General features: G+C 49.8%; 1 protein-coding gene across 1 annotated transcript in view; it reads left to right on the plus strand.

The window, feature by feature from the left end:
• The window catches only part of LOC124622780 (odorant receptor Or2-like), a 186,392-nt gene that overhangs the window by 149,573 nt on the left and 17,055 nt on the right, over nt 1-19,764 (plus strand). The window contains exon 6 of the mRNA XM_047148573.1: nt 8,632-8,787. Within this exon, the coding sequence (XP_047004529.1) occupies nt 8,632-8,787 (156 nt within the window). The remainder of the gene's footprint in view (nt 1-8,631; nt 8,788-19,764) is intronic.

A 19,764-nucleotide genomic window follows, 5' to 3' on the forward strand; every position in this document is an offset into this window, starting at 1 on the left:
TCTGGAGACAACTCGTTCCCAAGTGAAGAACTGATTTACGAGTTGTCCAAATGCCATTTGACTTATACTGGCAGTATATGAAAGAATAAGGTTGACGTACCATCAAACTTTTCGACAGCGAAAGGCAGAAATGTGGCTTCCTCAATCTAGGGGCACTCTGGCTGTAAAACACTAAATTTCGCACATCCCAAATTTTGTGTTAGCAGAAGAGCCAACACCGCGTTACGAGTGGAGGCCGAAATGCACGCGTTTTAGCTCAAGCAGGCTAGCGTGAGGAGGGTAGAACTATACTGACGTGAGGTCTGGAACATGACAAGGAGTCAGAATTCAGAAAGCGGACGTAATTAGTTTGATACTTAACTTTAATCCATTAATGATGAACGTCGCTCTTGGCGGTACATGATTCACAATATTATCTGTTCAGAATACATTCTTGAAGATATTTCTTATAGTAACTGAATATGGCGCCTTGCTGGGTCGTAGCAAATGACGTAACTGAAGGCTACGCTAAACTGTCGTCTCTGCAAATGAGAGCGTATGTAGACAGTGAACCATCGCTAGCAAAGTCGGCTGTACAACTGGGGCGAGTGCTAGGGAGTCTCTCTAGACTAGACCTGCCGTGTGGCGGCGCTCGGTTTGCAATTACTGATAGTGGCGACACGCGGGTCCGACGTATACTAACGGACCGCGGCCGATTTAAAGGCTACCACCTAGCAAGTGTGGTGTCTGGCGCTGATACCACACCAAAAAAGAACAAGGTAGTGAACATGATATCAACAATGCAACATAGTGAATGTGATGTGGAACATAAGCCTGAAATTTTACACGACGACAATAGAACAAAAGGGGGTTTTGATGCTCTTGAAGAAAATCATAATTATACAATTTCTAGAAGACAAGGCGATGGCCTATGGCCATCTTCCAAATCATATTGGATATAGCTGGTGTAGTTGCTTTTGTTTTACTCCATGGCAAAGAAGATAGCAATTATGTGACTCGTCGAGAGTTCCTCATTCATTTAGGAATAGCACTTGTAAGCGACCATATGAAAAGAAGACTGGATTCTCCATTTCTGAGAAAAGAAGTCAGAAATTCTATTTGTGATATTTTAGGAATGAATCCTAACGAGGCACCAGGTACATCCCAAGCACGCCAAGGGGCTTCTGCTACTGAATGTAAGAGAAAAAGGTGCTCAATGTGTCCATGTAAGAAAGATAGGAAAGCAACACGAGAGTGTGCCAGATGTCGACCACCATTGTATTTGGAATACTCCAGTGTTTTGTGCTCAAAGCGTTTTGGTGGCTTGTACTAGTAAAAATACTGAATTTAACTGGTAAAAACAATAACTTATCTACAACCTGAGATTTTTAAGCAACTGCTGCTACTTTTTACCATTTTCATAAATAAGGTATGTCATTCGGCTGAAAATGTTACCATAGATGCTTTTCAGAAGCTATGCCTACAGAAATCTTTATACTGTATTTGAACTTTTCTTTTGGTTTACAGCTTTGAAGAACAGTCCATTTTGATTGTAAATGTGTAATTTCAGTTATACAGGTTAATGTTTGTAGCTCATGAGTACGACTTGACAAATGTATGTTTTTCACTTTTTGTGCTTTAACTACTTCACTGTCTTTTTATATAGTTTCTGAAAGAGATGACCAGAAATAATGAAACTAGTTTTGTATTAGCATTAATACTACCGTATTAAGTAGTTAATATTTAAATTTTATCGACTTCATTATTTTTTTCTAAAACCTGTTCAAAATTTATCTGGGTCCCGAGGACATTTTTGGATGTACCAGCTATGGATTAAATTATAACCACCCGGTATAATGTTTTGCCCCGAATTAGTGGCGACGAAACTGCAAGCAACGTTTCTCTTGCATAGAGAGTGAGCAAGGTGTTAGGTATACTGGCGTTTGCAAAACTGCCGATCAGAATAGTCTGGCAGGGTTATTAAACGACGACACTGCGCCTCTGAACTCCACTTTCGGAGGCGCGGGCAGCGACTGCCAGGAGAGGACAGTGCCAGAGCGCCTGCACACCTCCGCAGTGCCAGTTCAGTGAGGGGGGCATCTGGGGCGGGAACACCTGGCGGGTTGTGCGTGCTGCCTAACTAACAAGCTGACGCCGAGAGAGGGAGCAGAGTGAGAAGATGGCAAATACGAGCCGTACTTTTCTGTGGAACATTAAAAACTTAAGCTTCTGCAAATATTCAGCAGATGGAAGCACTGTTGAGATCCGCTGAAAGCTGTATCCGGAAGAAATCATGTTAGAATACAGACAACCGTGCCCAGGGACCCAAATTTGAGGTATATTGACTATACTCCGTTCATCATAACAGTAAACCAGATGTAAACGTTACGCCGTGCATTCTTCCGCGTTTGCTTGAACCTCATTGGCTTTCGTTTCATGTGGAGTGAAAACCAAGCTGTGACCAGTACAGTCAAGTGCGATCATAAGGGTTTTATGCTGTGTTACACGCACATAGACTGAGCGATAATGCGGGACAACAGCTTTACTGGCGCAGTAGACTTTGGCAGCAAATGTTCAAATGTGTGTGAAATCTTGTGGGACTTAACTGCTAAGGTCATCAGTCCCTAAGCTTACACACTACTTAACCTAAATTATCCTAAGGACAAACACACACACCCATGCCCGAGGGAGGACTAGAACCTCCGCCGGGATCAGCCGCACAGTCCATGACTGCAGCGCCTCAGACCGCTCGGCAAATCCCGCGCGGCTTTGGCGGCACAGGACAGCCAGCGGTCCAACTAATCTGCAGTGGTATGAGGGCTGCATTTCAAACGTGAAAAGAGACGAGCAAACAAACAATATAGCTTCGAATGTCATCTACTTTTTAAAAAGCATGAAACAATATTTATTAGGCAGAACTCTACCACTACCACGCGCTTCTTAGATGGCCAGACATAAAGCATAAAATGCTCTCGTTTTCACTTTACATAGCGCTCTAATTACAAACAGTAGTGATGAAAATTCTTAACTTAAACACTGGGTAATTTTTTTGAGCGCGAATCCAAAAGCATGTGATGCAAAAGCGTACTGCACCGTACAGTTGAATACTGAAGCCAATGAAGGTATTAATTACAGTCACTAGTCAGGTAATCTCTTAGCTTCTTCCTTATCCGAACCGTGAAATGCCTTTCAGTTCCTGAACTGTCATGTGCTACGTTGATAACGAGTCGATCAACAACAGAACCCACGAAGCCAACCAGGTGCCAAATTTTCTCCTCTTCTTTTATGACGTGCCGTTCTGTATCCCGCCAGCGTTCGGCAGTGACGAGTGAAGAAGCTGCGTGCGTCATTTCCAGTGCGTCTGACAGTCTTGCTACTTCTCGGGCCAAATCCCTTAACTTGGCTCCAGATCAGTTCTGCTGGGTTCATATTGTAATGGTACAGTGGCAAATGTAAAAATGCAGCATTTGTATGGTGTGTTCGAAGCTGTGAAAATGATTGTTTTCCATGTTTCTCGACACTTATCTACATCTGTGGTATAAAACAATGGACATAGTCCAAATAAAGAGTATTTTGTTTTTCATTTTGGCCTAAAATTAAACTGTTATGTTTTCGTAATTTAAGCAACCTTTCTTAACAGTCTTTCATAAAATATCTATGATTAAATATTAATATTTGAAATGAAAACAGTAATTTCGCGTGCAATATGTAATTAGAAACAAAACGACGTGCATTATTCATAAAAAATGATGATGAATTTTACCATTACGAGATGTAAGTATTTCAAATTGAACGAGAAAAAAATGACTCAGGCTAACCTTGAACCAGTGAACCATGAACCGCACAAAATTAATCTACTACACTACCGGTACCGCTATATTCTTACTGTTGTGTGAGTCTTTATGGCACGTAATACAGTCCCTCGGAAAACTTCAAAGCCGATTATCTCTGCAAATTTATGATAAGCATTAAGAACAACCTATTTCTCGGCACTTTTCACCCGTATCCCACACGCGTGTTTCACTAGGGAGCTGTAAGCAGCCTCAGCCATTTTCATACTGCTTATTAACAGGGCGACAATCAAAGCACAACAGTGCAGAGGCTGTAACTGTACATGATTTTTTAAATAAAAGCTACATAGCTAAAGTGTGATTAAGAAACACGTTGATGGCTGTTAATACATTCGAATACCTTAAAGTTCATTTAACGTAACTTAGTAACATATCTCACACAAAAGTAGGACCTACTTCGAAGGGCGTAACACCATCGTACGTGTGATACGGCTTCTGACAAAAAAAAAGGTCTCCTAGAACCTATAACTACTTAAACCTAACTAACCTAACGACATCACACACATCCATGCCTGAGGCAGGATTCGAACCTGCGACCGTAGCAGTCGCCCGGTTCCGGACTGGGGGGCCTAGTACCGCACGTCCATCGCGGCCGGCTCTCCAAGTTCACAACATCAACTGCAAATATTGGATATATAAGGATTAGTTAAAAGGAGACCAAACACCTGCCACAACGGAACCATGGAATGGTTCCATTCAAAAGTAATCACCACACGCTTTAAGACATTTAGCCCACTGGCGGACGAAACGAGCAGTTCCTGTTTCGTAGAGCGCGATCGGCCGCTAGCGAATCTACATTCGCACCTACTCTCTCACTTCATCGTCCGACTGAAACCGACATCCAAGGATATCTTTCTTTAGGTTGCCAAAGACGTGAAAATAGCACCCTGAAAGATCCTGTCTGTACGGAAGATGTTGCAGTGTTTCTCAACAAAATCGCTGAAGTGTAGTCTTCGTCTGTCTGGCAGTGTGAAGGTGGGCGTTATCATGCGACATGGTGATTCCATTCGACTGCATTTTGACAGTCCGAGGTCAAACTGCAAAGCCAACAGTGGAAACATCACACATTTCCCTCGCCGAAGAAATGCAAAGTTGTTCACATAAGTTCCTGTAAGGCCACTACGACCTCCTCCGTCGACTGCAGGGGCCCTCTGCTCGTTGAGTTCGTCACGCGTAAAACCACAACAAATGTGCTGCGCTTTGAAGATACTTCGCAGTAACTGCGACGCGCAATAAAGTAAAAACGCCCAGGAATGATGTCTATGGAATAATCTCGTTTCACGATAACGGCCGCCCCCACCCTACCAATCGGACAAAGGCTACGCTTCAGCGAATCAGTTGCGAAAAACTGCAACGTCATTTGTAAGGCCCGAATCTCTCACCGTCTGAGTTTCACATCTTTGACGTGCTGAAGAAAAACATACGTGGAGGTCGGTTTCAGTTAGACGGAGAAATGCAAGAGCGGTTGCACTTGTGGACTGTCAGCCATTGATCGTCTCGTGTCTATCAGTGGGACAAATGTCTTAGTGTGTGTGGTGATTACTTTTGAATGGAATCGTCTCATGGTCCCGTTGTGGTGGGTGTTCGGTTTCCATTTGACTGTACCACACAGTCATTCTACCAAGGGAACAGACGTAGATCATTCTCTTTGCTGCATCTTGCTCACGAAGCATCCTTGGTCTCTTTCGCTTTCTTTCAACTGTCATTTACATTGTCCTCCACATGTAATGTTCGGTTGCCACAGTGCTATCAAAGACTATCGCACCGATTATTCCGTGACTGGACATTGCACACAACACAGTCACCGGTTGGGTGTGAGAGATTTCTCGATCGCAAAATGCGGATTCTCAGTCCCCCAAATGCGCCAATTTTTCTTATTGACGAACTCATCCAAATGAAAGTGGGCTGCGTCGCTGAACTACGCATGCTTGGGCATACTGATTCCCATCATGACCAGCGGCCAACCGTGCACTTTGAACGTCCAAATGGAACCCGTTCAGAAGTTATGACAATTTTATTTCACATAGTTTAGTAATTATCATCCTGTAACATTACAATTTTATATCGAAATGATTGAGTGTTAGATGTCCGGTGCTGGATAAAGGTCTCCTCTCATCTTTCCGATGTGTTACGATTTCAACGATACGCATCCATTTTATTGGTATATCTTTTCAGCTGCCATCGACGCAACTTCAATTACCTCGTTATCTTGGTCTTTTCATTTTTGTGAAATAGTGTCATTTCGCCAACATTTTGTAAATAATTTAGCAGATTTCTTTCGCACTAGCTTTCCTCCATCTTCAACAATTGCTATTGAAACGTGATCAGCTCTATACGCCCTTCAATTTGTCAAATCACGAGTGACTTTATAGGCCTCATGTTGCACTACTGTAGACACCTTTATTAATCATCAGCTGAATTGATTTCTTTAACTACACTAAGTAATCAGCGAAATGTTAGAATGCTTGCACAACTTTCTTTCTGTTCCGGCGCAACTAGAAACGCCGGAACGAAGAGGCGGCCAATGGTGCGCGTAATCGGACCGCGCCGCACCAGCGTGTCCCATGCAGCAAGTGAATATATGCGAAGCTCCTGCTAGACTCGGCCGCTTAGATCGGCCCGAGTTTGCAACATGTTTACTGCTTCGCTACCAGACTGTATTGTTTCTATGTCGCCTCTTGCTAGCAACATTACTGTGTTAACGAGTGGGGCAAGACACCACACTTTCTGTTGTTAATTTCTTTGGTATCTCAACTGACAAAATGTGACGTCTAACAGACGTAACGTTCTGTTTTCTTTTCTTCATGCTCTTCTTTTCAGCTGTTTCTGCTACCAAAGTTTTATTCTATGTTTTCACGTACACGCGAGGACATTTTCGAATATGTATGTTTAATTCCTGAGTCGTATGTTTAATTCATGAGTCGAAACAAGGCCCCGGGAGTAAACAACATTCCATTAGAGGTACTGACGGCCTTGGTAGAGACAGTCATGACAAAACTCTACGATCTGGTGAGCAAGATGTGAGACAGGCGAAATACCCTCAGACTTCAAGAAGAATGTAATAATTCCAATCCCAAAGAAAGCAGGTGTTGACAGATGTGAAAATTACCGAACTATCAGTTTAATAAGTCACAGCTGCAAAATACTAACGCGGATTCTTTACAGACGAATGGAAAAAGTGGTAGAAGTCGACCTCGGGGAAGATCAGTTTGGATTCCATAGAAATGTTGGAACACGTGAGGCAATACTGACCCTACGACTTATCTTAGAAGCTAGATTAAGGAAAGGCAAACCTACGTTTCTAGCATTTGTAGACTTAGAGAAAGCTTTTGACAAAGTTGATTGGAATACTCTGTTTCAAATTCTGAAGGTGGGAGGGGTAAAATACAGGGAGCGAAAGGCTATTTACAATTTGTACAGAAACCAGATGGCAGTTATAAGAGTCGAGGGTATGAAAAGGAAGCAGCGGTTGGGAAGGGAATGAGACAGGGTTGTAGCCTCTCCCCGATGCTATTCAATCTGTATATTGAGCAAGCAGTAAAGGAAACAAAAGAAAAATTCGGAGTATGAATTAAAATCCATGGAGAAGAAATAAAAACTTTGCGGTTCGCCGATGACATTGTAATTCTGTCAGAGACAGCAAAGGACTTGGAAGAGCAGTTGAACGGAATGGACAGTATCTTGAAAGGAGGGTATAAGATGAACATCAACAAAAGCAAAACGAGGATAATGGAATGTAGTCGAATTAAGTCAGGTGATGCTGAGGGAATTAGATTAGGAAATGAGACACTTAAAGTACTAAAGGAGTTTTGCTATTTGGGGAGCAAAATAACTGGTGATGGTCGAAGTAGAGAGGATATAAAATGTAGACTGGCAATGGCAAGGAAAGCGTTTCTGAAGAAGAGGAGTTTCTTAACATCAAGTATAGATTTGTCAGGAAGTCGTTTCTGAAAGTATTTGTATGGAGTGTAGCCATGTATGAAAGTGAGACATGGACGATAAATAGTTTAGACAAGAAGAGAATAGAAGCTTTCGAAATGTGGTGCTACAGAAGAATGCTGAAGATTAGATGAGTGGATGACGTAACTAATGAGAAGGTATTGAATAGAATAGGGGAGAAGAGGAGTTTGTGGCACAACTTGACAAGAAGAAGGGACTGATTGGTAGGGCATGTTCCGAGGCATCAAGGGATCACAAATTTAGCATTGGAGGGCAGCGTGGAGGGTAAAAATCGTAGAGGGAGACCAAGAGATGAATACACTAAGCAGATTCAGAAAGATGTAGCTTGCAGTAAGTACTGGGAGATGAAGAAGCCTGCACAGGATAGAGAAGCATGGAGAGCTGCATCAAACCAGTCTCAGGACTGAAGACCGCAACAACAACATGTTTAATTCAACATGTTTTATTACTTTCCTGTTATCGTTTGCTTGAAAATCTCGTCTCGTATCTGTCTTGTATCCTTTGAGAAGTGCTCCTTTTGCTTCTTTCGTTGTATGATCACATACACGTAACTACCTTTTTAGACGACACGCGCTGACAATGCTTAGTGATGATTACAGTGCATTTGCATTTGTTATTTTATTGCGTCTTGTTCTCCTTTCTAAGGCACGTACAATTCAAAGAAAACTGGAAGCGTGTAACAATCGGTATTGACAATGTTCAGTGTCAGATTTCGTCGAGACATTTTGTTATGTTCGTAAAACACCACGTTTTTACGAACGTTCGCAAACTCCTTCCCGGGCCGCAGCAGTGGTCTGCGAGACTGTGCCGGCCGCTGACGGCAGTGCGTGGTGTTCCGCAGAGCGAGCGTGTCGCGCTGGCGGCCTACCGCTGCGCCTGGCCGGGCGCGCCGACGAACTTCCAGCGATCGCTGCTCCTCGTCTCCATGCGGGCCCGGAAGCCGCTCACGCTGCGCGCCGGCAAGTTCTTCGTCTTCTCCAGGCAGGCCTTTGTCCAGGTGCGTACAACAACCCCCAACTCCGACAGAAAGGCATAAATAGAGCGTACATTTTCACGTGCTCTCTTTGACATAAAACCTTGCCGGCCGCCGCAGGAGCATATAGTCCGCACCGATCGCGACGTGGAAAAAATAACATGGATGCGCTGACAATTCCACAAGTCTGCACAAACCGGCTACACTGCAAGTTGCGGCAGTTACTGAAGGAAGTCTAGTCTTCTTTCCGAGTTGTTACGCGGCGTCTGCGTTCCTGATTTAGCAGTAACAAGCGCGTTATCTGAATAAAACGTCTCGCAATCGAAATCACTCGTTGCGTAAGATTTTATAGTACCTTCGTCTCAACATTGAAGCCTTAATGTAATTGTAGCACGGCTGCAATATATTTAACTTTCTGACACATCGTTAATGACAGTTCCATCCAGCAACATTTTTGCGAAAGATTTCTCGGTGGAGTGGTTCTGGACGTTGCATGCGTCGCAACTGGCCGGACCCACCTGCTGGCACCCGGAAATTTCATTTCATATTCGACAGCAACAGAGCGAGACGATCCATTTTAATATGATAAATACTGTATTACGCTAATATCCGACACGCATCGCCCAAATTTAGTTCTATAGCTTGTGATCCAATCAGAATACCTCAATACTTAATTTTATCTCATAAGCAATGCATTATATCTCGTTTCTTTTTCTTTTATAACCGATCCTTCTTGCAGTTTTTTTCGTTAGCAATCTGTATGATTTAGTTAAGCCACAGTAACTCTGCTGTAACGCATTTTCCTGCCGTTGTTTCTCTTCTTACGGTAAATATATGCGATAAACTCTGAGAATACCTCAGTCTGTATTCGATAATAACGCCGGCACAGTGCACATTTTGACGTCCCCATATGGAATCGCGGAGGACGTAACACTGATCGAAAGTGATGTTTAAGGTAGTCATCTACTTTTAAACCACCCACATTGCTCATTTTTCAAGCTACCCAGAGTGCGAGGCAGTAGCGAACGCCAGAGTCATCAAATGTCTACAGGAATGGCTAACTGCTGTGACATACATTTAGGCCAGAGGAACTACCAATATACTGACTTCGTTACTCTTCCTGATGTATGAGTCCTACGTATGAGTCCTACGTGACGAACCAAACTCTGTTCGTATCGCTGACGGTCGAGTCGAAGCTCTTCGGAGACATTTGTACCAGTACACTGTAGCACTTTGGTATTCTGACGGTAGACATCTATGACCAGTAAGAGAGCTTACTGAGTCGAGCTAGCGAAAGGGCTCAATGCGTAACGGGTTTCTTGAGATTTTGCTAAAGAATTTTTTCTGGAAACTTGCAGCTCCATTAAATAAAACGGAAAATAAGAAACTGGAATGCACTGGTCTACAGTGCGATTAGAACTGACAACTCACACCAGACTCGCATAACAACGGATCTGCAGAACCACTGCGCAAACGAGACTCTGCCGGCAGGAGCTCTCTCTCTCTCTCTCTCTCTCTCTCTCTCTCTCTCTCTCTCTCTCTCTCACACACACACACACACACACACACTCACTCACTCACTCACTCACTCACTCTCTCATCACAGTATCAGGTGATGAGCCTCATAACGCAACGTTAAAGATCAAAGCAGTTGATAATATTTTTCTCGGGTATGCAGCCGGATCATAACGTCTTCATGACACAATATTTCCGTGGTCCATCTGGCCGCCATCTTCAGGTGAGAGTGCTGGTGCACGAACTCGCCGGAACTGACTTCCTAGCGCAAGCTGCGGCCCCTATATAGGCCGCAGAAGACCCACAACGCTTGCGCGAGAAGGTGCCGTAACTGCCCTCTAGCGCAGTAAACATACCGCGCCGCCAGTGGTGGAAATAGGCGAAATCGAGATATCGCTGCCAAAAATTAAAAAAATTTTTATTCCGTCGATCTGAACACAGACCGTTGTTTTTTGAAGTCAGATAACACCGGGTCCCAAGTCTTACTTAAAAGATAGCCCTTGTCTCTATTAATAAGATTGTCAGATAAACGAATCTCTATGGATTCTTTTAAAACACAGTCCCAATAGCGAGATGCAGGGGCAACCATTTGTGTCTTGTCATAGAGCATTCTGTGTCCCTCGGTGAGACAGTGCTCCGCCACTTCAGATTTCTCAGGTTGAAGCAGCCGAGTGTGCCGCTGATGCTCAACACATCGGTCCTGTATGGTCCGGATTGTCTGCCCAATATAAGCCTTCCCACAGTGGCAAGGGATCTTGTACACACCGGGCTTCCTCAAACCCAAGTCATCCTTTACAGAGCCAAGGAGCGCTCTAATCTTGGCTGGCGGACGAAAAATACTTTTGATATGGTATCTTTTCAGACTTCTTCCTATCTTCGAGGAAATGCTCCCAGCAAAAGGCAGAAAAGCCACCGATTTGCAGGTATCTTCTGGTGGTTCAGGCGAAGGTCCATACTGGAAAGCACGACGGATCTGTTTATCTGTATAGCCATTCTGCTTGAACACAACCTTAAGATGGTCCAATTCCTGTGTCAAGCTTTCTCCATCTGAAATGGCATAAGCTCTTCTCGCCAACGTCCACAGGACCCCCGTACGCTGGAACGATGGATGACAGCTAGAAGCATGCAGGTAACGGTCCGTGTGCGTAGGCTTTCGATAAACACTGTGTCCCAGTGTCCCATCATCCTTTCTGTACACCAGAACATCCAGAAACGGAAGCTTCCCATCACTTTCCACCTCCATGGTAAACTTGATGCTAGGATGCAGGGAATTAAAATGATCTAGGAGGCGGTCAATCTCTCCCATGAGGCCACACCATAAACGTATCGTCAACGTACCTCCAGAAACAAGTTGGTTTTAAGGACGCCGTCTTCAGCGCCATGTCCTCAAGATCTTCCATAAAAAGATAAGCGACTATTGGGGACAATGGGCTCCCCATAGCCACTCCGTCAGTCTGTTCAAAATATTTGTCATTAAATAAAAAGTACGTCGACGTCAGCACGTGGTGACAAAGCCTGGTTGTTTCCTCATCCAGTTTCTCACCAATTAATTGCAAGGATTCTTCCAGAGGAACCCGGGTAGAAAGCGACACGACATCAAAGCTCACAAGTAAATCCGAGGGACTAAGAGACAAGGACTTCAATCTCTGAATAAACACCATAGAATTGGAAATGTGATGTTCGCATTTACCGACGTGAGGGCCAAGAACAGATGCTAAATACTTGGATAGATTGTAGGTAGGAGCACCCAAATTACTCACGATCGGACGAAGCGGGACCCCTTTCATATGAATCTTGGGTAGACCGTGTAATCTAGGTGGCACGGCAGCACCAGGACGAAGTTTCTTGAGAACGTCGTCAGGTAAAGAACTCTTCTTCAGAAGTGAAAGCGTCTTCCGTTTTATCCGTTCAGTTGTGTCGTCCTGCAATGTTCTGTATGCTGAGTCTTCAAGTAAGAGATCCATCTATCCCAGATAGTCATCACGTGACAGAAGAACCGTTGCGTTGCCTTTGTCTGCTGGTAGAACTATCAGATCTTCTTCTTCTCTAATGGACCGGACGGCTGCCCTTTCGAGAGAGGAGACGTTACTCCGTGGAGGCGGCGCCCGCCGCAATGTATGTGAGACCTCTTGCCTAATCTCTTCAGCTTGGTCCTCCGAAAAGCTGGACACTGTTTGTTCGACTGCGCAGATGATTTCGGTGATAGGCACATTCCTCGGTGTAGGGGCAAAATTCAGGCCTTTCTCCAACACTGACAGCGTGGCGTCGTCCAGTTCTTTACTCGTGAGATTAATCACTGTCCGTCGACGGGTGTCGTCATCAGATGTCGTTGGTTGAGAAGAAAGCCGTTGAAACTTCGAAGACTGTTTCACGACGGCGCTCCTATGCGTCCAATCTGATAGTGCCCAAGAAGAACTATCCACCCATTCCCAGGATGCGTCCGACAGCAGCGACGATAACTCCAAGTGCAAGAAAAGTAAATCCTTGGATATGAGATCCAGTTGTCCTCGAGTGAAGCGAATGCGCTTTTGACTAAGGCGAAACTGGCACGCTTCTTGATGTTGTTGGCCGTTTTCGTATCAATAAAATGCACAAATCTAGCAAACTTAGGTATTACTCTTCCATCGCGGCATCTCAGCAAAAAGGCGAGGGCACTCAGCAACTTGCCTTTCTTCTTACGAAGTTTATCAAACTTCTTCACACGTTCCACCATCTCCTCCCCGTAGAGGCTTCTGATGTGGCTACGAAGGATTTCCCGGCGTAATAATTGATAATATTCTTCTCGGGTATGCAGCCGGATCATAACGTCTTCATGACACAATATTTCCGCGGTCCATCTGGCCGCCATCTTCAGGTGAGAGTGCTGGAGCACGAACTCGCCGGAACTGACTTCCTAGCGTTTTTTTTCATTATTGTTTAAACCTGTACAACAGGCAGGCTGTCAGCAGCATTCGACGCTGCTCTTCAGCCATAGGATACACAATAAGAAAAAACACTGAGTAGACACATAAGTTACAGAACGGTGGGCAATAAAATAGTAGACACATAAAGACAAACACGGAGCCGTTCACACTCGACGATAATCCACACTGCAAACTGTTGATACGACGCACAAACACTGAAGAAGACGATGGCACTGGCGAACGATGGAGTGTGACGGTGAACACTGAACAATAAACACGACGGCACACACGAGACACTGATGGCGGTGATCTCCGGCGCGCGAACGTCCACTGAGCGTGTACGAGTCCGGGAACCTGCCAAGAGGGGAACAGGGGTGAGGTGGGGAAGAGGGGTGAACAAGGATGCCAATGGCTGAGGATACGGGGGCAGGAGGAGAGGGACAGGTGAGGGGAAGCCCGGGGGAGGAGTGGGGAGAAATGGAGGAGGGAGGGAAAGGGGAGAGAAGGGAGGGAGGGTGCCCAGAGGAGCAAGCACTGGGGGAGGGTGCGAGGATCAAAGTTGGTAGGAGGGGTAGATGGAGGGGAGGAGGGAATCATCAGGGAGAGGGAGCTGGCGGAAGCCACCTTGGGAGAGGGTAAGGAGGGTTGAGAGATGGAGACTGGGTGGGACGTGGGAATACAGGCGTGGCAGCAGGTGGGGGTGGGAGAGGATTGGGGAGACGAGCAGGTGAGGAGGATCAAGTTTACGGGAGGTGTACAGGATCCGTATCTTTTCAAGGAAAAGGAGGAGGTGGGGGAAGGGGATGAGATCGTACAGGATCCGCGTGGGGGAGGGGAGACGGATGCGATAGGTGAGGCGGAGAGCATGGCGTTCAAGGATTTGGAGGGATTTATGAAAGGTAGGGGGGGCAGAGATCCAAGCCGGATGGGCATAACAAAGGATAGGGCGGATGAGGGATTTGTAGGTGTGGTTGATGGTGGAGGGGTCCAGACCCCACGTACGGCCGGAGAGGAGCTTGAGGAGACTGAGTCGGGAGCGTGCCTTGGCTTGGATTGTCCGGAGGTGGGGAGTCCAGGAGAGGCGACGGTCGAGGGTGACGCCAAGGTACTTAAGGGTGGGAGTGAGGGCGATAGGATGGCTATAGATGGGAGATAGAAATCAAGGAGGTGGAAGGAAGGGGTGGTTTTGCCTACAATGATCGCCTGGGTTTAGGAGGGATTGATCTTAAGCCACCACTGGTTGCACCAAGCGGTGGACCGGGCAAGATGGGATTGGAGAAGGTGTTGGGAGCGCTGCAGGGTGGGGGCAAGGGCAAGGAAGGCGGTGTCATTGGCAAACTGGTGAAGGTGGATGGGGGCTGACGGCGGCGGCATGTCCGCCGTGTACAAAAGGTACAGAAGGGGGGAGAGGACGGAGCCTTGGGGCACACCGGCGGAGGGGAAAAAGGTGTAGGAATCTGTGTTATGGATGTTTACATAGGAAGGACGGCGGGAGAGAAAGGAGCCGATCAGATGGACGTAGTTAATGGGAAGGGCGAAGGTTTGGAGCTTGAAGAGGAGACCAGAACGCCATAAGCGGTCATAAGCACGTTCGAGGTCCAGGGAGAGGAATTTTGCGGAGCGACGGGAATTAAGCTGTTCGGAAAGGAGATGAGTGAGGTGAAGGAGAAGGTCGTCGGAAGAGAAGGACGGCCGAAAGCCACACTGGGTAACGGGAAGGAGGCGGTGCTGGTGGAGATGCTGGTGGATGCGTCGGGTGAGGATAGATTCCAGGACCTTGCTGAAGACCAAGGTAAGGCTGATGGGATGGTAGGAGCAGACGGCGGACGGCGGTTTGCCAGGTTTAAGGAACATGAGGATATGGGATGTTTTCCACAGGTCGGGGTAGTAACCGGTGGACAGGACTACATTGTAGAGCCTGGCCAGGGTGGAGAGGAAAGAGACAGGAGCTTCACAAAGGTGACGGTAGGTGACACGATCGTGACCAGGAGCGGTGTTGCGTTTTGTGCGGAGTGTAGCAATGAGATCCTGTGTAGTGATAGGGGCATTGAGATCCATGTGTGCAATGTTGTCCAAGTACTGGAAACCAGGAGCGAGGGGAGGGACAGAGGTTTCAGTTCGATCGGAGATATCCGGGAAGAGGGAGTAATCGAACTGGGGATCATCAGGGATGGAAAATACATCGGAGAGGTAGGAGGCAAAGTGATTGGCCTTACTAAGGGCGTCAGGGAAAGGGTGATCATCATGGAGAAGAGGATAGTAGGGGGAGGGTTTAGTTCCCGTAAGGCGACGGAAGGCTGACCAGAACTTGGACAAGTTGATAGGTAGGGTAGCAGTTAAACGGGTGCATGTCTGTCGCCAGTCCCGGCGTTTCTTAGCTGCGAGCAAATTACGAATGTGTCGCTGGAGTTGCCGGTGGCATCGTAGTGTGTCCGGGTCACGCGTGCGGAGAAAGGCACGGTAGAGACGGCGGGATTCACGGAGGAGGAGGACGGCCTGGGGGGGTAAGGTAGGACGGTGGGGGTGGATGGCGACAGTAGGGACGTGGGCCTCCACGGCCTCAGACAAAGTCTGCCGGAGAAAGGAGGTGGCATGGGTGACATCATCGGGGTGGTGGTAGGTGAAAGGGTGGCTATCGACCTGGGTGGAGAGGGTATCCCGGTAGGCATTCTAGTTGGCACGGGAATAGTCATGGACGTACTTAGGGGGAGGGTCATGACGAGGGTCAGGGCGGGGGCGATGACCGTCTGAAATGGTGAGGAGGACAGGGAGATGGTCGCTACCAATAGGCTCCAGGACATCCACCGTTATGCGGCCAAGGAGGTTGGGGGGGGAGAGGATAACATCGGGAGTGGAGTTGGATTTGGGACGGGTGTGCTGGGGGATGGGAATGAGGTCGCCTTGAATGGAGGAGAGGAACCGATGCCACCGCCGTAACTGGGCACCGGAACGACTATGGATGTTGAGGTCGGCGGCGATCACGTAGGAGGAGAAGGTACGGTCGATGTGGGAGAGGAAGTCGAAGGGAATAGGGGCTTTGGGGCGGACATAGATGGTGGCGCAGGTAACGGTAAGGCCGGGGAAGAAGAGACTAAGGATCAAGTGTTCGGTGGGATCAGGAAGGAGAGGTTGGAGCCGAATGGGGATCTGGCAGTGGTGCCCAATGGCAACTCCGCCACGCGCAATCGGGAGGGGATTATCGGAGCGGTGGAGGAGGTAAGGCGAAGCGTGGATGGTGTGGTGGGGTTGCAGGAAGGTTTCATTGAGGAGGAAGGCATCCATGCAGTGGCTGGCAAGGGTGTGCAGGAAGAGGTTCTTGTTGGCGGGAAGGGAGCGGAAGTTGTTGAAAAGGATACGGTGCTGCTGCGCCATGACAGGGATTTAAACGAGGGAGTCAAGACGGGAGAAGGTGAAATGGGGCTGGTTGTTGGAGTAGGTGGCGTACATTTTGAGTTGGAAAATGGAACGGGCGGCGAGGGAGATCTGTTGGAGGGTGTGTGGGCGCTGAAAAGGATGAACATTCTGAAGGACAATGGTGAGGAATCTGATGATGTCCTCAGCGGTAGGGGGTGGGCGAAGGGAGTTGCTGGGAGGGGTGAGGGCGTCCAGAGGGCGGACAGGAATGGTGAGTTCAGGAGTGGTAGGAGGGGGCCGGGCCTTACACTTCTGGGAGTAGGTAGGATGAGGGAGGTTACAGGTATTGCAGGAGGGGGGAGACTGGAGATTGGGGCACTGCCGCAAAAAGTGGGCTTGCCTACAGTGTGGGCAGGTGGGGGCCTCGCGGCACTCAGATGTTGGGTGCGCATTATACCGCAAGCACCTTTGGCAGCGGAGGGATTGAGGAGGGGAACAGGACGGGTCAACTTCATAACGCTGGTTAAGAAGGAGGGCACCCTCCTTCAGGAGACAGTCTATGGAGGGGGCGTGCTCAGAAAAAACCTGCATAAGGCAGGTGGGGCCGGCAGCGTTGTGGGTGCGGCGAACCGCACGCACCTCCAGATGGGGATGGGCCTGAAGCTCCGCCAACACCTCCTCCTCCGTGATCACTGGACTGAGCCGAGTGATCACGGCGGTGAGGGTCGGCGGGCGACGTGGGGGTTGGGGTTGGCGGGAGGGAGGTGGGGAAGGAGCAGGGGTGAGGGAGGCATGAGGGCCAAAGCGGGTGACAGGGATGCGGGAAAGGAGATCTGTGTGGAGGGTAGGGCTGGGGGAGGAGATGAGTACCAAATCACGGCGAGGAGTGAGGAGGGAGATGGGGGCACCAGGACAATTCTGGCGAAGGAAGAGGGTGAGGTTCCGGGCTTCAAGGAGGGAGGGATCAGGACGGGAGAGGAGGTAGCGGTAGGAGGAAGGAGTAGAGGAGGAGGAGGAGGGGGCAGGGACGGGCGGGGAGACATCCATGGCATCAGGGGTGGGGGAAGGGGGACGAGGCAGAGCCTTTTTGGGAGCAGATGAGGCAGGGGTGCCACTGGGGCGCTTGACGGTGGTGGAGGAGGTATGGGGGATGGGAACAACTGGAATGTGGCGGGGAGTGGCAAGTCCCGGGGCTGGAGTCGGCGATGGCGAAGGCGAAGGCGGTGGCAGGTGGCAGGTGGCAGGTGGCAGGTGGCAGGTGGCAGGTGGCAGGTGGCAGGTGGCAGGTGGCAGGTGGCAGGTGGCAGGTGGCAGGTGGCAGGTGGCAGGTGGCAGGTGGCAGGTGGCAGGTGGCAGGTGGCAGGTGGCAGGTGGCAGGTGGCAGGTGGCAGGTGGCAGGTGGCAGGTGGCAGGTGGCAGGTGGCAGGTGGCAGGTGGCAGGTGGCAGGTGGCAGGTGGCAGGTGGCAGGTGGCAGGTGGCAGGTGGCAGGTGGCAGGTGGCAGGTGGCAGGTGGCAGGTGGCAGGTGGCAGGTGGCAGGTGGCAGGTGGCAGGTGGCAGGTGGCAGGTGGCAGGTGGCAGGTGGCAGGTGGCAGGTGGCAGGTGGCAGGTGGCAGGTGGCAGGTGGCAGGTGGCAGGTGGCAGGTGGCAGGTGGCAGGTGGCAGGTGGCAGGTGGCAGGTGGCAGGTGGCAGGTGGCAGGTGGCAGGTGGCAGGTGGCAGGTGGCAGGTGGCAGGTGGCAGGTGGCAGGTGGCAGGTGGCAGGTGGCAGGTGGCAGGTGGCAGGTGGCAGGTGGCAGGTGGCGGTGGCGGTGGCGGTGGCGGTGGCGGTGGCGGTGGCGGTGGCGGTGGCGGTGGCGGTGGCGGTGGCGGTGGCGGTGGCGGTGGCGGTGGCGGTGGCGGTGGGGGTGGCGGTGAAGGTGAAGGTGAAGGTGAAGGTGAAGGTGAAGGGGAGAGTGGAGCGTGGAGCGTGGAGCGTGGAGCGTGGGCCGTAGCCCGCCGGGCGACCACCCTGGCGGGGGCCGCAGAAACGGAAGGAGCAGAGGGAGGGAGTGGAGGGAAGGGATCAGAGGAGGCGTGGGAGGGAGGAGCCGGGGACATGGCGACAAAGAGGGAGGGAGATAAGAGAGTGAGGTGTGGGGGGATGGACTGAGGGGGGAGTGAAGCGGCACACCACGTGATAGTGGTGGCAGCAGCGGAGGGGGAGGTGTATATAATGGCAGTGGTGGTGGCTGTAGAAGAGGTGGTGGGGGTTGACATTATGATAAGCGGGAAAAACACACTACTAGACAAAGGAGCAAACGAGAGACGGGCAGGGCGACGAGAGACACAGAAGAGAAAGGGACGGAGAATGACGAAGGAGACTGGGGCCTAAGCCCCACTCTGCTGCCACTGGGGGGGGGGGGGGGGGCGACCCGGCTGGCTGGCTGGTGGAGACGCCTCTGCTGCTGCTGCTGCTGCTGCTGCTGCTGCTGGCGGCGGATGGAGGGGGCAGCTAGGACCACCGCTGGCCGCTGGCTGCGACCGCTGGTGGCGGGGACTGCTGCTGGCCGCTGGATGCTGGCTGCTGGCTGGGGCCGGCGCAGGCGACGACCGCTGCGTGCTGCTGGCGGGGACGCTGCTGGCTGCTGGCGTAGACCGCTGCTGGCGGCTGGCGGGGACCGCTCCTGGCTGCTGGCGTAGACCGCTGCTGGCGGCTGGCGGGGACGCTGCTGGCTGCTGGCGGGGACCGCTCCTGGCTGCTGGCGGGGACTGCTGCTGGCTGCTGGCGGGGACCGCTGCTGGCGAGGACCGACGCTGGCAGGGACCGCTGCTGGCTGCTGGCTGCTGGCTGCTGGCTGCTGGCTGCTGGCTGCTGGCTGCTGGCTGGACTGCAGCACGCCGGCTGGCTGGCTGGAACCTGCAACACCTATCGCTTCGATTGGTACCAGAATAGCACAAATCGAAGGGCGGTATTCAACTGAATTACCGCCGGAGATGCTTCCTAGCGCAAGCTGCGGCCCCTATATAGGCCGCAGAAGACCCACAACGCGTGCGCGAGAAGGTGCCGTAACTGCCCTCTAGCGCAGTAAACATTCCGCGCCGCCAGTGGTGGAAATAGGCGAAATCGAGATATCACTGTCAAAAACTAAACAATTTTTTATTCCGACGATCGAAACACAGACCGTTGTTTTTTGAAGTCAGCGATATCTCGATTTCGCCTACTTCCACCACTGGCGGCGCGGTATGTTT

The sequence above is a fragment of the Schistocerca americana genome, chromosome 7, assembly GCF_021461395.2.
Source record: "Schistocerca americana isolate TAMUIC-IGC-003095 chromosome 7, iqSchAmer2.1, whole genome shotgun sequence".
Classification (NCBI taxonomy): domain Eukaryota; kingdom Metazoa; phylum Arthropoda; class Insecta; order Orthoptera; family Acrididae; genus Schistocerca; species Schistocerca americana.